The following is an 11,897-nucleotide window of genomic DNA, read 5'->3' as shown; positions in this document are numbered from 1 at the left end:
CCGTATTGGATATGATCTTCCGTTTTGCGCTGTGGCTTTCAGCACCAGCGCGGCCCTGTTATCCAGTCATTACGTTATTACATATATATGCACCCGATATTGTATTTAGTTGCGATCTGAGTAACGTCTATACGGGGTTGTCTTCCGAGTTGTGGGGCAGCCCGTCAGCCTGCGCGTTCTGAGCTGTGCTCGCGGCGTTCGGTAGGGAGGTTGCGGGGGACGTCGGACGGTGTTTTTTCAGCCAGCGAGAGCACCTCGTGCCGTCCGCTGGTGTTCCGCACGCGCCCTTCCCATTACCCGTCTGGTTGTACACCCTTTGCACCCGCCATGTCCGAAGCCAGTTGTCCGTCGCTGAGTCTCAGCACCATTTTCATCTGTTAGTAGTCATCACCACCCCAGCTGTCGCGGGGGGGGGGGGGGGCGAAAATGCTCCTTGTATCAGCTGTCCTCTTGCACCCTCACCTGTCAGCGCGCGCCTAAGACATTGCACCATTCCCAGCGGCAAGCCCCGCACTGTGGCTACGCGTCCAATGTGCTGTGGCCGCCCTTTTGGCGTGGCTGGTACGTGGACAGTGCGGAAGTGCGGACTGGGTAGTGATGTGCGTTGTCGAGAGCCAGCAGAGATACGAAAAAGGTGTTTATTGTTTACCGTACTCACGAACGGAGTCCAGGCCCCGCTCGCGTCCGACGTCAAATCAATGCACTCCTGATTGTGGGCAAGAAGTAAAAATAAAGACATCAAAAACTTGTTTCAGCAATCGGCATCCTCCGGACCTATGACGAGGCACATCGCGAGTCAAAACTGCGTACAAGGCTGACAAACGTACCGACCCGTCTCCAAAACACTACGTCTACGTCTCGAGTACAGTTGCAGTACACGCAGAAGTACATATCTGCGAGCTACACTACGTCTCCCGGCTCAGCGTCGGCGGCGGCGCCCGTCGCCGCTCTCACTCCGCCTCGCGCGAGAGGCCATGTCCGTCTCACAGCCCCAGCTCAATCTCCCAAGCTGCGTTGGCACTAGCGAGGCGCCGGAGCGCCGGACCGTGCCCGCTCCCGCAGCGCGTGCCCTCGGCGCGCGCGTTCGGTCCGTACTGCCGCCGCGGAGGTCTGGTCGCCGGCCATGCAGGTCGGCTCCGACCGCCGCACGACAGCACGGGACGCAGCACTGGCGACAGGTGCTCGATGAGGCTCACCGCGCCGGCGGACGGCTCGCCCCACACCTCGGTGGGCTGACCGTCCCGGCCGCCAACGACGCGCCGGCCGGACGGCTCACCAGGGCGGGCGTCGCCCGTGCCGGCGCAACTCCTCCCCGACGGGACCCGGCGGTCAGACCCACCGCCGACGGCGCCGGGCCGGCCGCTCACTCTGGCGGCTCTGCCGGCGGCTCTCTCTTGGCTGGCGGCGGGTGTCCGTTGACGGCCGGCGGGTGTCCGTTGACGGCCGGCGGGTGTCCGTTGACGGCTGGCGGGTGTCCATTGACGGCCGGCGGGTGTCCGTTGACAGCCGGCGAGTGTCCGTTGGTGGCGCCCTGCGTGCGCCGCCGGCGGGCGGGAGGGCCGGCCCTGTCGTCGGCTCGCCGCTTGCCCCGACTCATCAGCCGGTCCGCCAGCGCCACCGTCTTTTTGTCCTGCCGGTGACGACACGCCAGCTTGAGCGGAGCAGCGACGAACAGCATGGGCGCATTACTCTCCAGCCCCGCTCACAACTCTCCGGCTCACCACCGCCGGGCGGCATCCGGACCGCTGCATCTCGATACAAATATGATCTACCGTTTGACGAGTACAACTGACCCCGCCAAACAACTCGCCGAACGACACCTGGCACCTCCCTGTCATGAATGACCACCACTTTCGCTTCCTACCATGCATCATCCCGATAACCATGCACTGTTTGCCTGGGCTCTGCCGGGCGCGCTTCGGTGGTGCCGTCCCACGTTTGAGTTGTGCCCAGTAACGTGTCCAATGATGCGAGCACATTGTCCCGCAGACACCCGGCCGGGCCTGGTGGTGACCCGGCGTCCGCGGTCTCCACAGCTGGGACACCCGTCCGCCGCCAGGCCCGGCCCGTCGCCGGGACGGGCGTGCGGGCGGGCCGCGGCGCCGCACCTGGAGCCAGGGGTGCTGCAGCGCCTCCTGGACGGTGATGCGGCGCGCCGGGTCGACGGTGAGCAGACGGCGCACCAGCTCCTTGGCCGGCTCGCTGACGCCGCGCCACTGGCGGCGCGCGAACGACACGCGGCCGCGCAGGATCTGCTCTTGCAGAGGCATGTCGGCGTAGTCCGGCGAGAACGGCGGGTAACCCGCCAGGCTGCCGGGCGGGCCCGACGGTCACGCGCAGGGCCACGCCGCTCGGCCGGAGACACCGGTGTGGGCGGCGGGCGGTACGGACAGCTGCACATCGGGTACACCCGACCGGTGTGCATGGGCCCTCACCACGCATGATTTTCATGCACGACCTTGGAATGCCCGACATAAACGGGCGTGGTATGCAGAAGTGGCCTTTTTGGGCACAAGGCGTGCACCGACAGCCCACCGTCAGCTTTCACGCAAACCCAGCGGGGACATCATCACTATCACGCGGACAGATGGCGCAGCCCCGGAAGCTGCAGCGCTCTCCCAGGGGCAAACCGGCGGGAGGCTCACCAGCAGCAGGGAAGGGGAGCAGTCGCACTGTCGCGACCTGACCGCAGCTCCCGGCCCTCCCACGCCCTGGCAGGGCGCGGCAGGGGACTCACCACACGAACAGGATGACGCCGAGGCTCCAGCAGTCGACGCTGTGTGTGTAGTTGGCGTCGCCCCGCCTCTTCAGAACCTCAGGCGCCACGTAGGTGGGCGTGCCGCACAGGGTCTTGAGCAGCCCGTCGTCTTCGACGATCTTGGCCAGGCCAAAGTCGGTAATCTTCACCAGCGTCTCACGCTCTTCGGATGCCAGCAAGACGTTCTCTGGCTGGCGAGCAGGGTAAGGCGGCGATCAGCGGTTAGTGGGAGGGGGGGGGGGGGGGGAGGGACGGATGGAGCGCAGACTACCGACAGGCGACAGTGGCAAGCTCAGAACCAGGGGCTCTCAGAGAGGCCCGACGAAGGAATGTCAGACGGTCAAAAATAACGGGACTGGCAACATTCCCTTAAGTCTGTTTCAGAACGAAAGTGATGGTATCTGTTCATAACCAAGTAAGGCTAGCCAGTCAAGCCATTATCAAAACGTCCAGTGTCCCCACGTCCGGATTCAAAGCACAAAGTTTCCGACGCAATGTAACACATGCCGGACACTGCAGACACCCCCGTCCGCTTGCCGGCGGCCACCGCCCTCTCCCTCAGTGCCCCGGGCAGAGCGACGCCCACGCTCACTTCCTAGCGTCGCGCCACTTACCTTCAGATCCCGGTGCGCGATGCCCTTCTGGTGCAGGTAACGCACAGCCTGCAGCATCTGGTAGAAGTAGAGCTTGGCGGTGGACTCGTCCAGCTGCTTCAGCGCCAGCACCCGGTCGAAAAGCTCGCCGCCCTCAACCAGCTCCAGCACAATGTACACGGCAGTTGGGGAGTCGATCACGTCGTGGATCCGGATCACACACGGCTGCCGGCGGAGGCGGCGGGGGTCAACAGCCGCGGAGGGACGGGGTCAACAGCGGCGGAAGCACGGGGGTCAACAGCGGCGGAGGGACGGGGGTCAACAGCGGCGGAGAGGCGAGGATTTACGGCGGCGGAAGGATGGGGCTAACAGCGGCGGAGGGACAGGGTCAACCGCGGCGGAGAAAGGGAGGGGGTCAACAGCGGCGGAGGGACGGGGATTAACAGCGGCGGAGGGACGGGGTCAACCGCGGCGGAGAAAGGGAGGGGGGTCGACAGCGGCGGAGGGACGGGGTCAACAGCGGCGGAGAAAGGGAGGGGGTCAACAGCGGCGGAGGGACGGGGGTCAACAGCGGCGGAGGGACGGGGATCAATAGCGGAGGAGAGATGGGATCAACAGCGGTGGAGGGACGGGGGCCAGCAGCGGCGGAGGAAGGGGATCAATAGCGGAGGAAAGACGGAGTCAACAGCAGTGGGGAGGGGGGAGGGGAGTGGGGACATGCAGCGGCGGAGGAAGGGGATCAATAGCGGAAGAAAGACGGAGTCAACAGCAGTGTGGGGGGGGGGGGGACATGGGCCAGCAGCGGCGGAGGAAAGGGTCAACAGCGGCGGAGGGACGGTGATCAACCGCGGTGGAGGGGCGGGGCCAACAGCGGCGGAGGAAAGGGGGCCAAAAGCAGCGGAGGGACGGGGATCAACAGCGGCGGAGGGACGGGGTTAACAGCGGGGGAGGGATGGGATCAACAGCGGGGGAGGGAAGGGGTCAACAGCGGGGGAGGGACGGTGATCAACAGCGGCGGAGGGACGGGGTCAACAGCGGGGAAGGAATGGGATCAACAGCGGAGGAGGGACGGGGTCAACAGCGGCAGAAGGACAGGCCAATAGCTCCACGCCACGCGGACCTCTTGACTTCAAATTTTACATACAAAGGGATAAGGAGTCGCTGCATCATACAACAAGAGAGGGCAGCTGCATGAATGCAACGTCATGTGGTGGATGCGATTGTTTCCTAACACGTGGCGGGGAGCGGGGGAGGAGGCGGGGTCGTCGGCCCTCGCTTGGGGCCACGTTCTTGACCGAAGTGTCGGTAGAGCACACACGGCAGCTCTGGCGGTGCTCACACCGCGGGCAGGGCAGCGCGCCACCGGCAAAGGATATATGTGTAAGCCAGGAAAACACATGGGAGTCGCACTGCAGCGAGCGTATAATAAACTCATTTCGAAGGTGCTTGCATCCTATCCCAACTGTTGACGAACCGCTCCCTCGGTGCTGGAGTCCTGCGACCAAACCAGGAAGCGCTACAACCGAGCCACAAACAGCACGGGCACTGCAGCCTCACGTGGTCCAGTGTCCGGAGCACGTTGACCTCGTTGGCCACCATCTGCGTTTGGCTGATCTGGTTCTGTCCCCTCAGCGTGAAGCGTTTCTTGGAGATGATCTTCACGGCGAACCTCTCTACGGTGCCCTGCGAGCACGAGCGCCGGCTACAGCACAGTTCCGACTCCACCGCGGCGGTCATCCACGCTACCCAAGACCATGACCCAGATATTTGAGCCAAGGTCTTCTACGCTAGAAGAACCAGATCAAGACACCGCCGACACAAACACAGCAGCGACTTGGCTAGGGTTTACGCTCATGAGATCAAACACACTTTTCGCTAGAATTGCACTTGCATGGCCTGCTGATGCGCCAAAGATGCAACAGAGCTCACAGGCTTTCACGCCGCAAGGTCTGTTTGGTGCCGAGCTGGGACCTATCAACCGAACAAATTATACGTCATTCCTTCACAGCACCGCCAGTACGCACGTCTCGCCGAGCCTGACCTTGCGGAACGCGAGCCGGACCTCGCCGCAGGCCCCTGCGCCCAGCACTCGGCTCATGGTGTACTGGCGGCGCAGCTGCTCCGGGTAGTTGGCCGCGTCGTTGTCCGTGTAGTCGTGGAACACGAACACTGCCGGAGGCCGTCGCAGTGACCGCGGGCGGGCAGGCCGCGGGGCGCTGTGCGCTCACACACTGATGGCCAGCACGCGAGCCACGGCGCACAGGCGGCAGCCAGACCAATGCCGGGAGGCGGAAGGCCCTGATCACCGGCCACAACCACAAGTGCGACGGTCGGAGCGGAAGACTCGGGCAAGGGAGCCGGCAGACTCGGGTAAGGGAGTCCCGCACGACCAGCGGCCACAACTACAAGTACAACGGTCGGAGCGGAAGACTCGGGCAAGGGAGCCGGCAGACTCGGGTAAGGGAGTCCCGCACGACCAGCGGCCACAACCACAAGTACGACGGTCGGAGCGGAAGACTCGGGCAAGGGAGCCGACAGACTCGAGTAAGGGAGTCCCGCACGACCAGCGGCCACAACCACAAGTACGACGGTCGGAGCGGAAGACTCGGGCATGGGAACCGGCAGACTTGGGTAAGAAGGGAGTCCCGCACGACCAGCGGCTCGCTTCAAGTTAGTAAATGCAATCAGAGAACTTCGCGCCTGCCTTGAGCTCCGCGCTGAACGCACCGACTCACCTTTGAGCGTTTTCATCGATAGAGAGATTTCGTCGTTGTTCTTGAGCGCCACCTTCTTACCGCGGCCGACGAGCTCGCCGTTGACGAAGGTGCCGTTCGAGCTCAGGTCCTCCACGTACACGTGAAACCCGCTCGCCGTCTGGTCCCGCACCACTCTGGAATGGCACGCAGATGGCCGGTGGATACCCGCGGACGCTCAGCCTGACGTCTCAAGCGATTGTCACGGACCGTGCGTGAATCGTGGCGCAGTCTTAACTATTGTATTAAATAACAGTTGAACACATCAGTACCTAACAAATCATAGCATCTTTGAAAAAAACATGTCAACAAGCAAATTTCAAAGCTGGTACGACTGTCATGATCAAACTATGACAGGAAGTGTAAGTTTTACAAAAGTGTACTAGCATACAAAATATCACATTTTTATCTTATGGGGCTACAACGTCAGGAAAAGAGACAGCCACATGTTTATTGCCTCTTTTGATGGGTGTTCTTAAGTGTGAAATTCACTTTAATGTTTTATGCATGTTATCAGGCAAAACAGTGTGGACCCACCTCAGATGTGTTTTGCTGATGGTAAGCAGGTACTTTTCTGTCAGGTTGTGAAGCCCAACGACGACGTCACAGGTCTCCCCCCGCCCCAGGGTGTAATCATTCTTGCACAGGTCTGAAAAGAACAGTCACTGGTAAGAATTGAGTGTAAACAGTACAAAGTGTAACAGGTGCATGTAACCAGAATGTCTTAAGACCACTCATTAATCCTTCACCTCAAACATGTCTTGGAGCTGGAGAGAGCCTGTATATTTGCTTACTGCTTTAGCAAATATTTCGTTATTTGCCCACTTGATAAATTGCTAGCACATAACATGACAAACATTCACAATACGTTATCTAAAGGACAAAAAATCAAACAAGCTTTCTTTACGACGTAAAAACTCACGAAGTACCGCAACATTCTGCCAGATGTCAATACACATCAAAGCAATGTTGAAACACAACGGAACCACAAACCTGATAGTCTGATCAACTGATAATTACCAAACTGATAGTTACCTAGGCCATCAAATTTAGCTCGAATCCCCACCGGGAAAAGTCGGCCCCACTTGGCACACTGTCCGCTCCACGGTGGTTCCTCCTGGCTCTCCGAGCACAGAGCGTCGACATCCGTGACGTCCTGTGTGTTTGGCAGACCATCCTGGCTGTCTCCAATTGGAGCCTGGCTCATCGTGGCCTGCTGAAAACATGCACACAGGTCTGTGGGTAGTTTACACGATCCGGTTTTTACGAGCGGCGCCTGGCCAGGTCCTGAGGCCGCGCTAGCGGAAATGATGGCGTCGGCCGCCCGGCCCCATCCGGCCAGGCACGACTTACCAGACTTAACCTCTGAGTAAACAGGCATGGACAATTCTTAAGCCCTGCTCACACATTTACAAGGCACTTCCTTATGACCTGCTTTACTCTGTGACAATGCAATGTCAGCACAATTTTTCCTCTCATATGAAATTACAATAGAAAACATAAAATTTCTTCAATGCAAAAAAAAACAACTGAAGAATACAAGTCAAAACCAGGTCAAAATCTTTACTAGCAAGCATTACAGAATCACACTTCAAAACAACAAGAGAACCTGGGTGATAAAAACTGCATGGGTGCATGACCCAGTTTATGTAACCAATATGGACCAAAAGTGTTGACTTTTTGTAATTCCCTGGTTTCAGTTACCAAAAATCAAATGCCCCAAACTTATCAATTTCATCAATTGAAATAACAATGTTTTGCCATGCCCAAAGCCAGCCAATATTCAAATAATTCCATTGCATGTTTGTGCATGAATCATAAACATCTAAACATACCTGGATTATAAACTTTTGAAAAAGGACATTGCCAGATAGTCTAACAAGACCTCCAATGCCATAAACAAGACTTCATAGCTCCACAAAGGTGAACAAAATGCCAATTCACGACAACTTCTGAGCCACATGTCTTGCCTTTAGCCAGGGTTGCATGCACAGTCCACTCCAGAACAGTTTATCCTTGCACACAGCATAGCTGATGTTAAAATTCACAGCACCAGGCAACACCAGGCAGCACCAGGCAAGACACAGCTTAAGTCCATAATAGTGTTAGGATTTCCATCCACCCACTATAATGGTGAAACAGCTTACTAAAGCACCAGGCAAGACCCAGCTTAAGTCCATAATAGTGTTAGGGATTTCCATCCAGCCACTATAATGGTGAGACAGCTTACTAAAGCACCAGGCAAGACCCAGCTTAAGTCCATAATAGTGTTAGGATTTCCATCCACCCACTATAATGGTGAGACAGCTAACTAACTTACATCCACCTGGCTGAAACAAATGAGTGCCAGAATGTATTATTGGCATGCCTGATCCCCTATAAAGACATTTCTGGTTCCAGTACACATACCCATTTTCTTAACTTCAATACTTCTATTAATCTGTAGAAAATTTATGGCTTTGCACATTTCAGACTGCTTTTCATACCTGAGGCCTCATTGGAAAATGTATGATACCTTGGCTTAGCTTGTATCTAAAATATTAAAATTCCCAAAACTGCATCTCAACTCCTAGGTACCTCTACAGCATTTTGACAAAATGTAGACTTAATTGGTGACTTGTCCACCAACAGCACAACTTGCATTTACACAGCATGCTGGTATGGGATTGCACCCTGGAGTGCACACAATTACCTATATCAGCATCAAATTGCAAAATAGATCTCATCTATCACAAAAGTGATAACTTCATTATTCTTGTCACAGAGAAAATATTGATTTCCTGCTCACTTCTGACAAAACATGATAGTGGGTGATGTAGCTGCTGGAGTTCAGCATAAGGGCTTTGGCACACACAGCTGCTGAGGCCACATGGCATTGCCCGCAACTTAGCATATTCAGAATGAGAGACAGCACAGGATACAAACCCAGTACCTCTGTTTTTCAATGTCCTGTTTAGCCACTGCAATCCTTCCAAATTTAGTTAAATTTGCATGCTGTCACTGAGGATCTTAAAGACACACCAAAGTATCAACACCTCTCCATTAATGTGTGTTGCAGATGTAATTTATCATGATCAATATGCAATGGCTTGGAAAAACACTACCATATGTTGAGTAGACCAGTGCATGGATACAAAATACAAAAGCTTTTGATTTTTCCTTTCAAACTTGGCTTGGTATGAAATTCAATAACAACCTGGCTATGAGATAAGCCTGGATGGTGGCTAGGTCACAAGTTTCTTGATCAGAAAGCAGTTTCCAGTATGCCTTATCTGTTCAAAGCACACCATTTTACCTTACCAAACCTTATCAGGTACAGCACTTAGAAAACCACTTGCCTTGTTTGCACCTCTCCCATCAAGATCCTGGCTGGTTAAACTACATCAAACTTGGTCTGGAATATTATTTTGTGCACTGTGCCACATGAAATAATGGTGTTTATTATACTATATAATTTATACATGGAGCACCATGAGGTGTACCAAGTATGAGCCTAGGATAAATTTGAACTGGCTTTGTATATTGGAAGCAAACACACTGGGGGGATGGGCATTCCAGTCATTATCAATCCTAATACTTAAGGTATTCCTTCTGACATGGGTCACAGCTTGAAGCTTGTTTAGCTTCTAGGCATGGCATCTTATGGAACTTTGGACAAACAGCAAACTTGTCTGGGTCATGATTAATTCTGGAATGCAACATCAGTAAACAGCAATTATGCCACCCTGGTGCTTGCAATGATATAGGAATATTTTACCTTATCAATGCTGGATGAACTTAGGTCAGGATGGTGGGCCATACCCAGTCCGCAGCAAAAGCTGGCTATCGTATCAAAAATCCAAGTGACATCAGTACCATGAAATTCTTGCTTGTGTGCACTGCACTCAGGCAAAGCCATGCTATACAGAATTTGCATACTATTTCCCTGACTTTTTGGAGCTTTCTGCCTGAAACCACCTTTGCAACGTCAAACTGCTTTGAAACATTGGTTACTTGTCTCCCAATGCCACAAAATATGGGTTGACATCGCACCAAACCCTAAGCATGCAGATTTACAGCGCACATGCACTAAGATAACTGCTACTATGCCAAACACGTTCAATGCAGCATGAATTTTTGCCCTCCAAGGCTACACTGGGCGCACCAACAGCGAGTAGCAGAGCTACACCAAAGCCATGCTCATTGCCCACACACCTCGCGGCTGTGCCCACCTTATACTGTATCTTCTCTCTTATCTTCCGACTTGCCCCATATTCAACCACTCGCACAGCACAATATCTAGCCCACGTCCCCTTCACACCCCCAGCACGCGCACTCACCCCATGCAATTCCCATCCACCTACGCCAACACAACCAGTGCAAGGATGATATTTTACACACTTCCGCCAAACCAAGGTTAACTTTTTTCAAAGCATGTCTTATGTGCACACTAATCTGCTGTCAAAATGTACTACCAACGGCAAATGGCTCTCTGTTGTCAATGCATGGTTATTGCCTGACTTTTATTAGGCCAGTAAGGTAACTCAATCCATTCTCAGGTACTGAATGCATACTCTGCTTATTTAATGCTGTAGAATTGCAATTTGTCTTTAAAACCTGCGGAAGGCATCGGATATTACGCGACGTAATTAATTTCGTACAGCAAAATCATGATCGCTCATTCTGAGCTGGTTTGAGAACTCGATCACAAGTTTGGTATGTAATTTGAAATATTTGCTTATTTTATCAACATACGCATAACGGTATTCTTCAGAGCATTTTAATTGTAATCAATCGCGAAAAATCGCATGTGGATTGACGTCAGACGAAGAAGGCGCTGTAAACGAAACGGCGCACACAGCGCCCGCGGCGCGCCTGTTGGCGCCGTGCCATGTGTTGGTTGGGTTCCGCGGATGGTCTGTGTGGGGCGGTAGTTCATTGCCAGTGTCGAATGTTGTGGATAAGTGCTTGAGGAGGTGATGAAGTTAGCCCACGTTGTTTTGTGGAGGGTGAGTTTGACGTCTGTTATTTGAGACGGACATGTTTACGCGTATTCTGTACCTTCGTAGGGCCATCAGTTGGCGGGTCTGGTTGCGTTATAATAAAATGCGACCGGCAAGTAGGTGGTAGTGGCTAAGTAGCGGATCAGATTGGGCAGGTAAGATCGGATCCGTGACATTGGTGTTCTATTGGGCTCAAAGCTCACTATTGCATCACATGCAATAGTGATATTACATCATTGCAATAGATTTTTCAGGGGCCAAGTAATTGAGTGAGATTATCCAGGAGTCAGGCTGTTGAGTGAAGCTAGAAGAAAAAAGAAGCATGGACAAGAGAGATGATCCTTCATCCTACATTGGATGCCTGCTGGTGTATAAACTTGACCGGAGGATCACAAAGGTGAGATAATTTGGCATGTTTGAATTACTGAGTGCCAACATTCTTTGTTGTACCTTATGATACATTTTTACAACATGGGTCCAGTTTATGTTGTTCCAAAATGTGTATTTGTAAGCATTTGTTGAGCTGCTGACAAATCTGCCCTTGTGACCTGCAAATGACATTGTAGCTAGAGTGCAAAAGCAACCCAGTATCATTCTGATGCCTGTGCTGCATTGCAGGAGGTGATCTTGGACCAGTTCCTGCAATTTGGTCCAGTGCAGAATGTCAATGTGGTCATGAGCAAGACTGGCTTGCCAATGGCTTTTGTCAAGATGGCCCATTATTGGTGAGTAGTCTGGAGCATGTAGCGGAATTTTGCCCCTTCCTGTGGCTTTCAGTTAATGCTTTGATTCTATATGTGGCAGATTTAAA

General features: G+C 53.9%; 1 protein-coding gene across 6 annotated transcripts; it reads right to left on the bottom strand.

The window, feature by feature from the left end:
* Window positions 1-622: 622 nt before the first annotated feature.
* On the bottom strand, window positions 623-10,447 carry LOC119113122 (serine/threonine-protein kinase Chk2-like). Of its 6 annotated transcripts, none has more exons than XM_037237463.1 (10): window positions 10,424-10,447; window positions 7,140-7,317; window positions 6,642-6,753; window positions 6,087-6,241; window positions 5,393-5,520; window positions 4,909-5,034; window positions 3,373-3,576; window positions 2,738-2,949; window positions 2,109-2,310; window positions 623-1,630 (listed from the first exon to the last, which is right to left on the bottom strand). In XM_037237463.1, exons 2-10 carry the CDS (start codon window positions 7,309-7,311, stop codon window positions 1,364-1,366), a joined length of 1,578 nt encoding a protein of 525 aa, XP_037093358.1. In that variant the 5' UTR covers window positions 7,312-7,317; window positions 10,424-10,447; the 3' UTR covers window positions 623-1,363. The 6 variants fall into 6 exon arrangements, with proteins under 6 accessions (XP_037093358.1, XP_037093356.1, XP_037093357.1 ...); XM_037237461.1 differs by having other exon boundaries at window positions 7,140-7,320; window positions 10,424-10,445; XM_037237462.1 differs by lacking the exon at window positions 10,424-10,447 and adding an exon at window positions 10,299-10,417 and having other exon boundaries at window positions 7,140-7,320.
* Between the last annotated feature and the right edge of the window lie 1,450 nt (window positions 10,448-11,897).

This window comes from Pollicipes pollicipes, unplaced genomic scaffold (genome assembly GCF_011947565.3).
Source record: "Pollicipes pollicipes isolate AB1234 unplaced genomic scaffold, Ppol_2.1 Scaffold_7261;HRSCAF=8764_pilon_pilon_pilon, whole genome shotgun sequence".
Lineage (NCBI taxonomy): Eukaryota > Metazoa > Arthropoda > Thecostraca > Pollicipedomorpha > Pollicipedidae > Pollicipes > Pollicipes pollicipes.
The sequence above is the reverse complement of the archived record's forward strand: the minus strand, read 5'-3'. Positions and strand labels throughout refer to the sequence as shown.

Coding starts and splice junctions, on each gene's coding strand:
- LOC119113122 (XM_037237463.1), bottom strand. CDS start 7,311: ATGAGCCAGGCTCCAATTGGAGACAGCCAGGATGGTCTGCCAAACACA. Junction 6,754..7,139: donor AGCTAAATTTGATGGCCTAG/GTAACTATCAGT, acceptor TGTTCTTTTCAG/ACCTGTGCAAGAATGATTAC. Junction 5,521..6,086: donor ATCGATGAAAACGCTCAAAG/GTGAGTCGGTGC, acceptor GGCCTCCGGCAG/TGTTCGTGTTCCACGACTAC.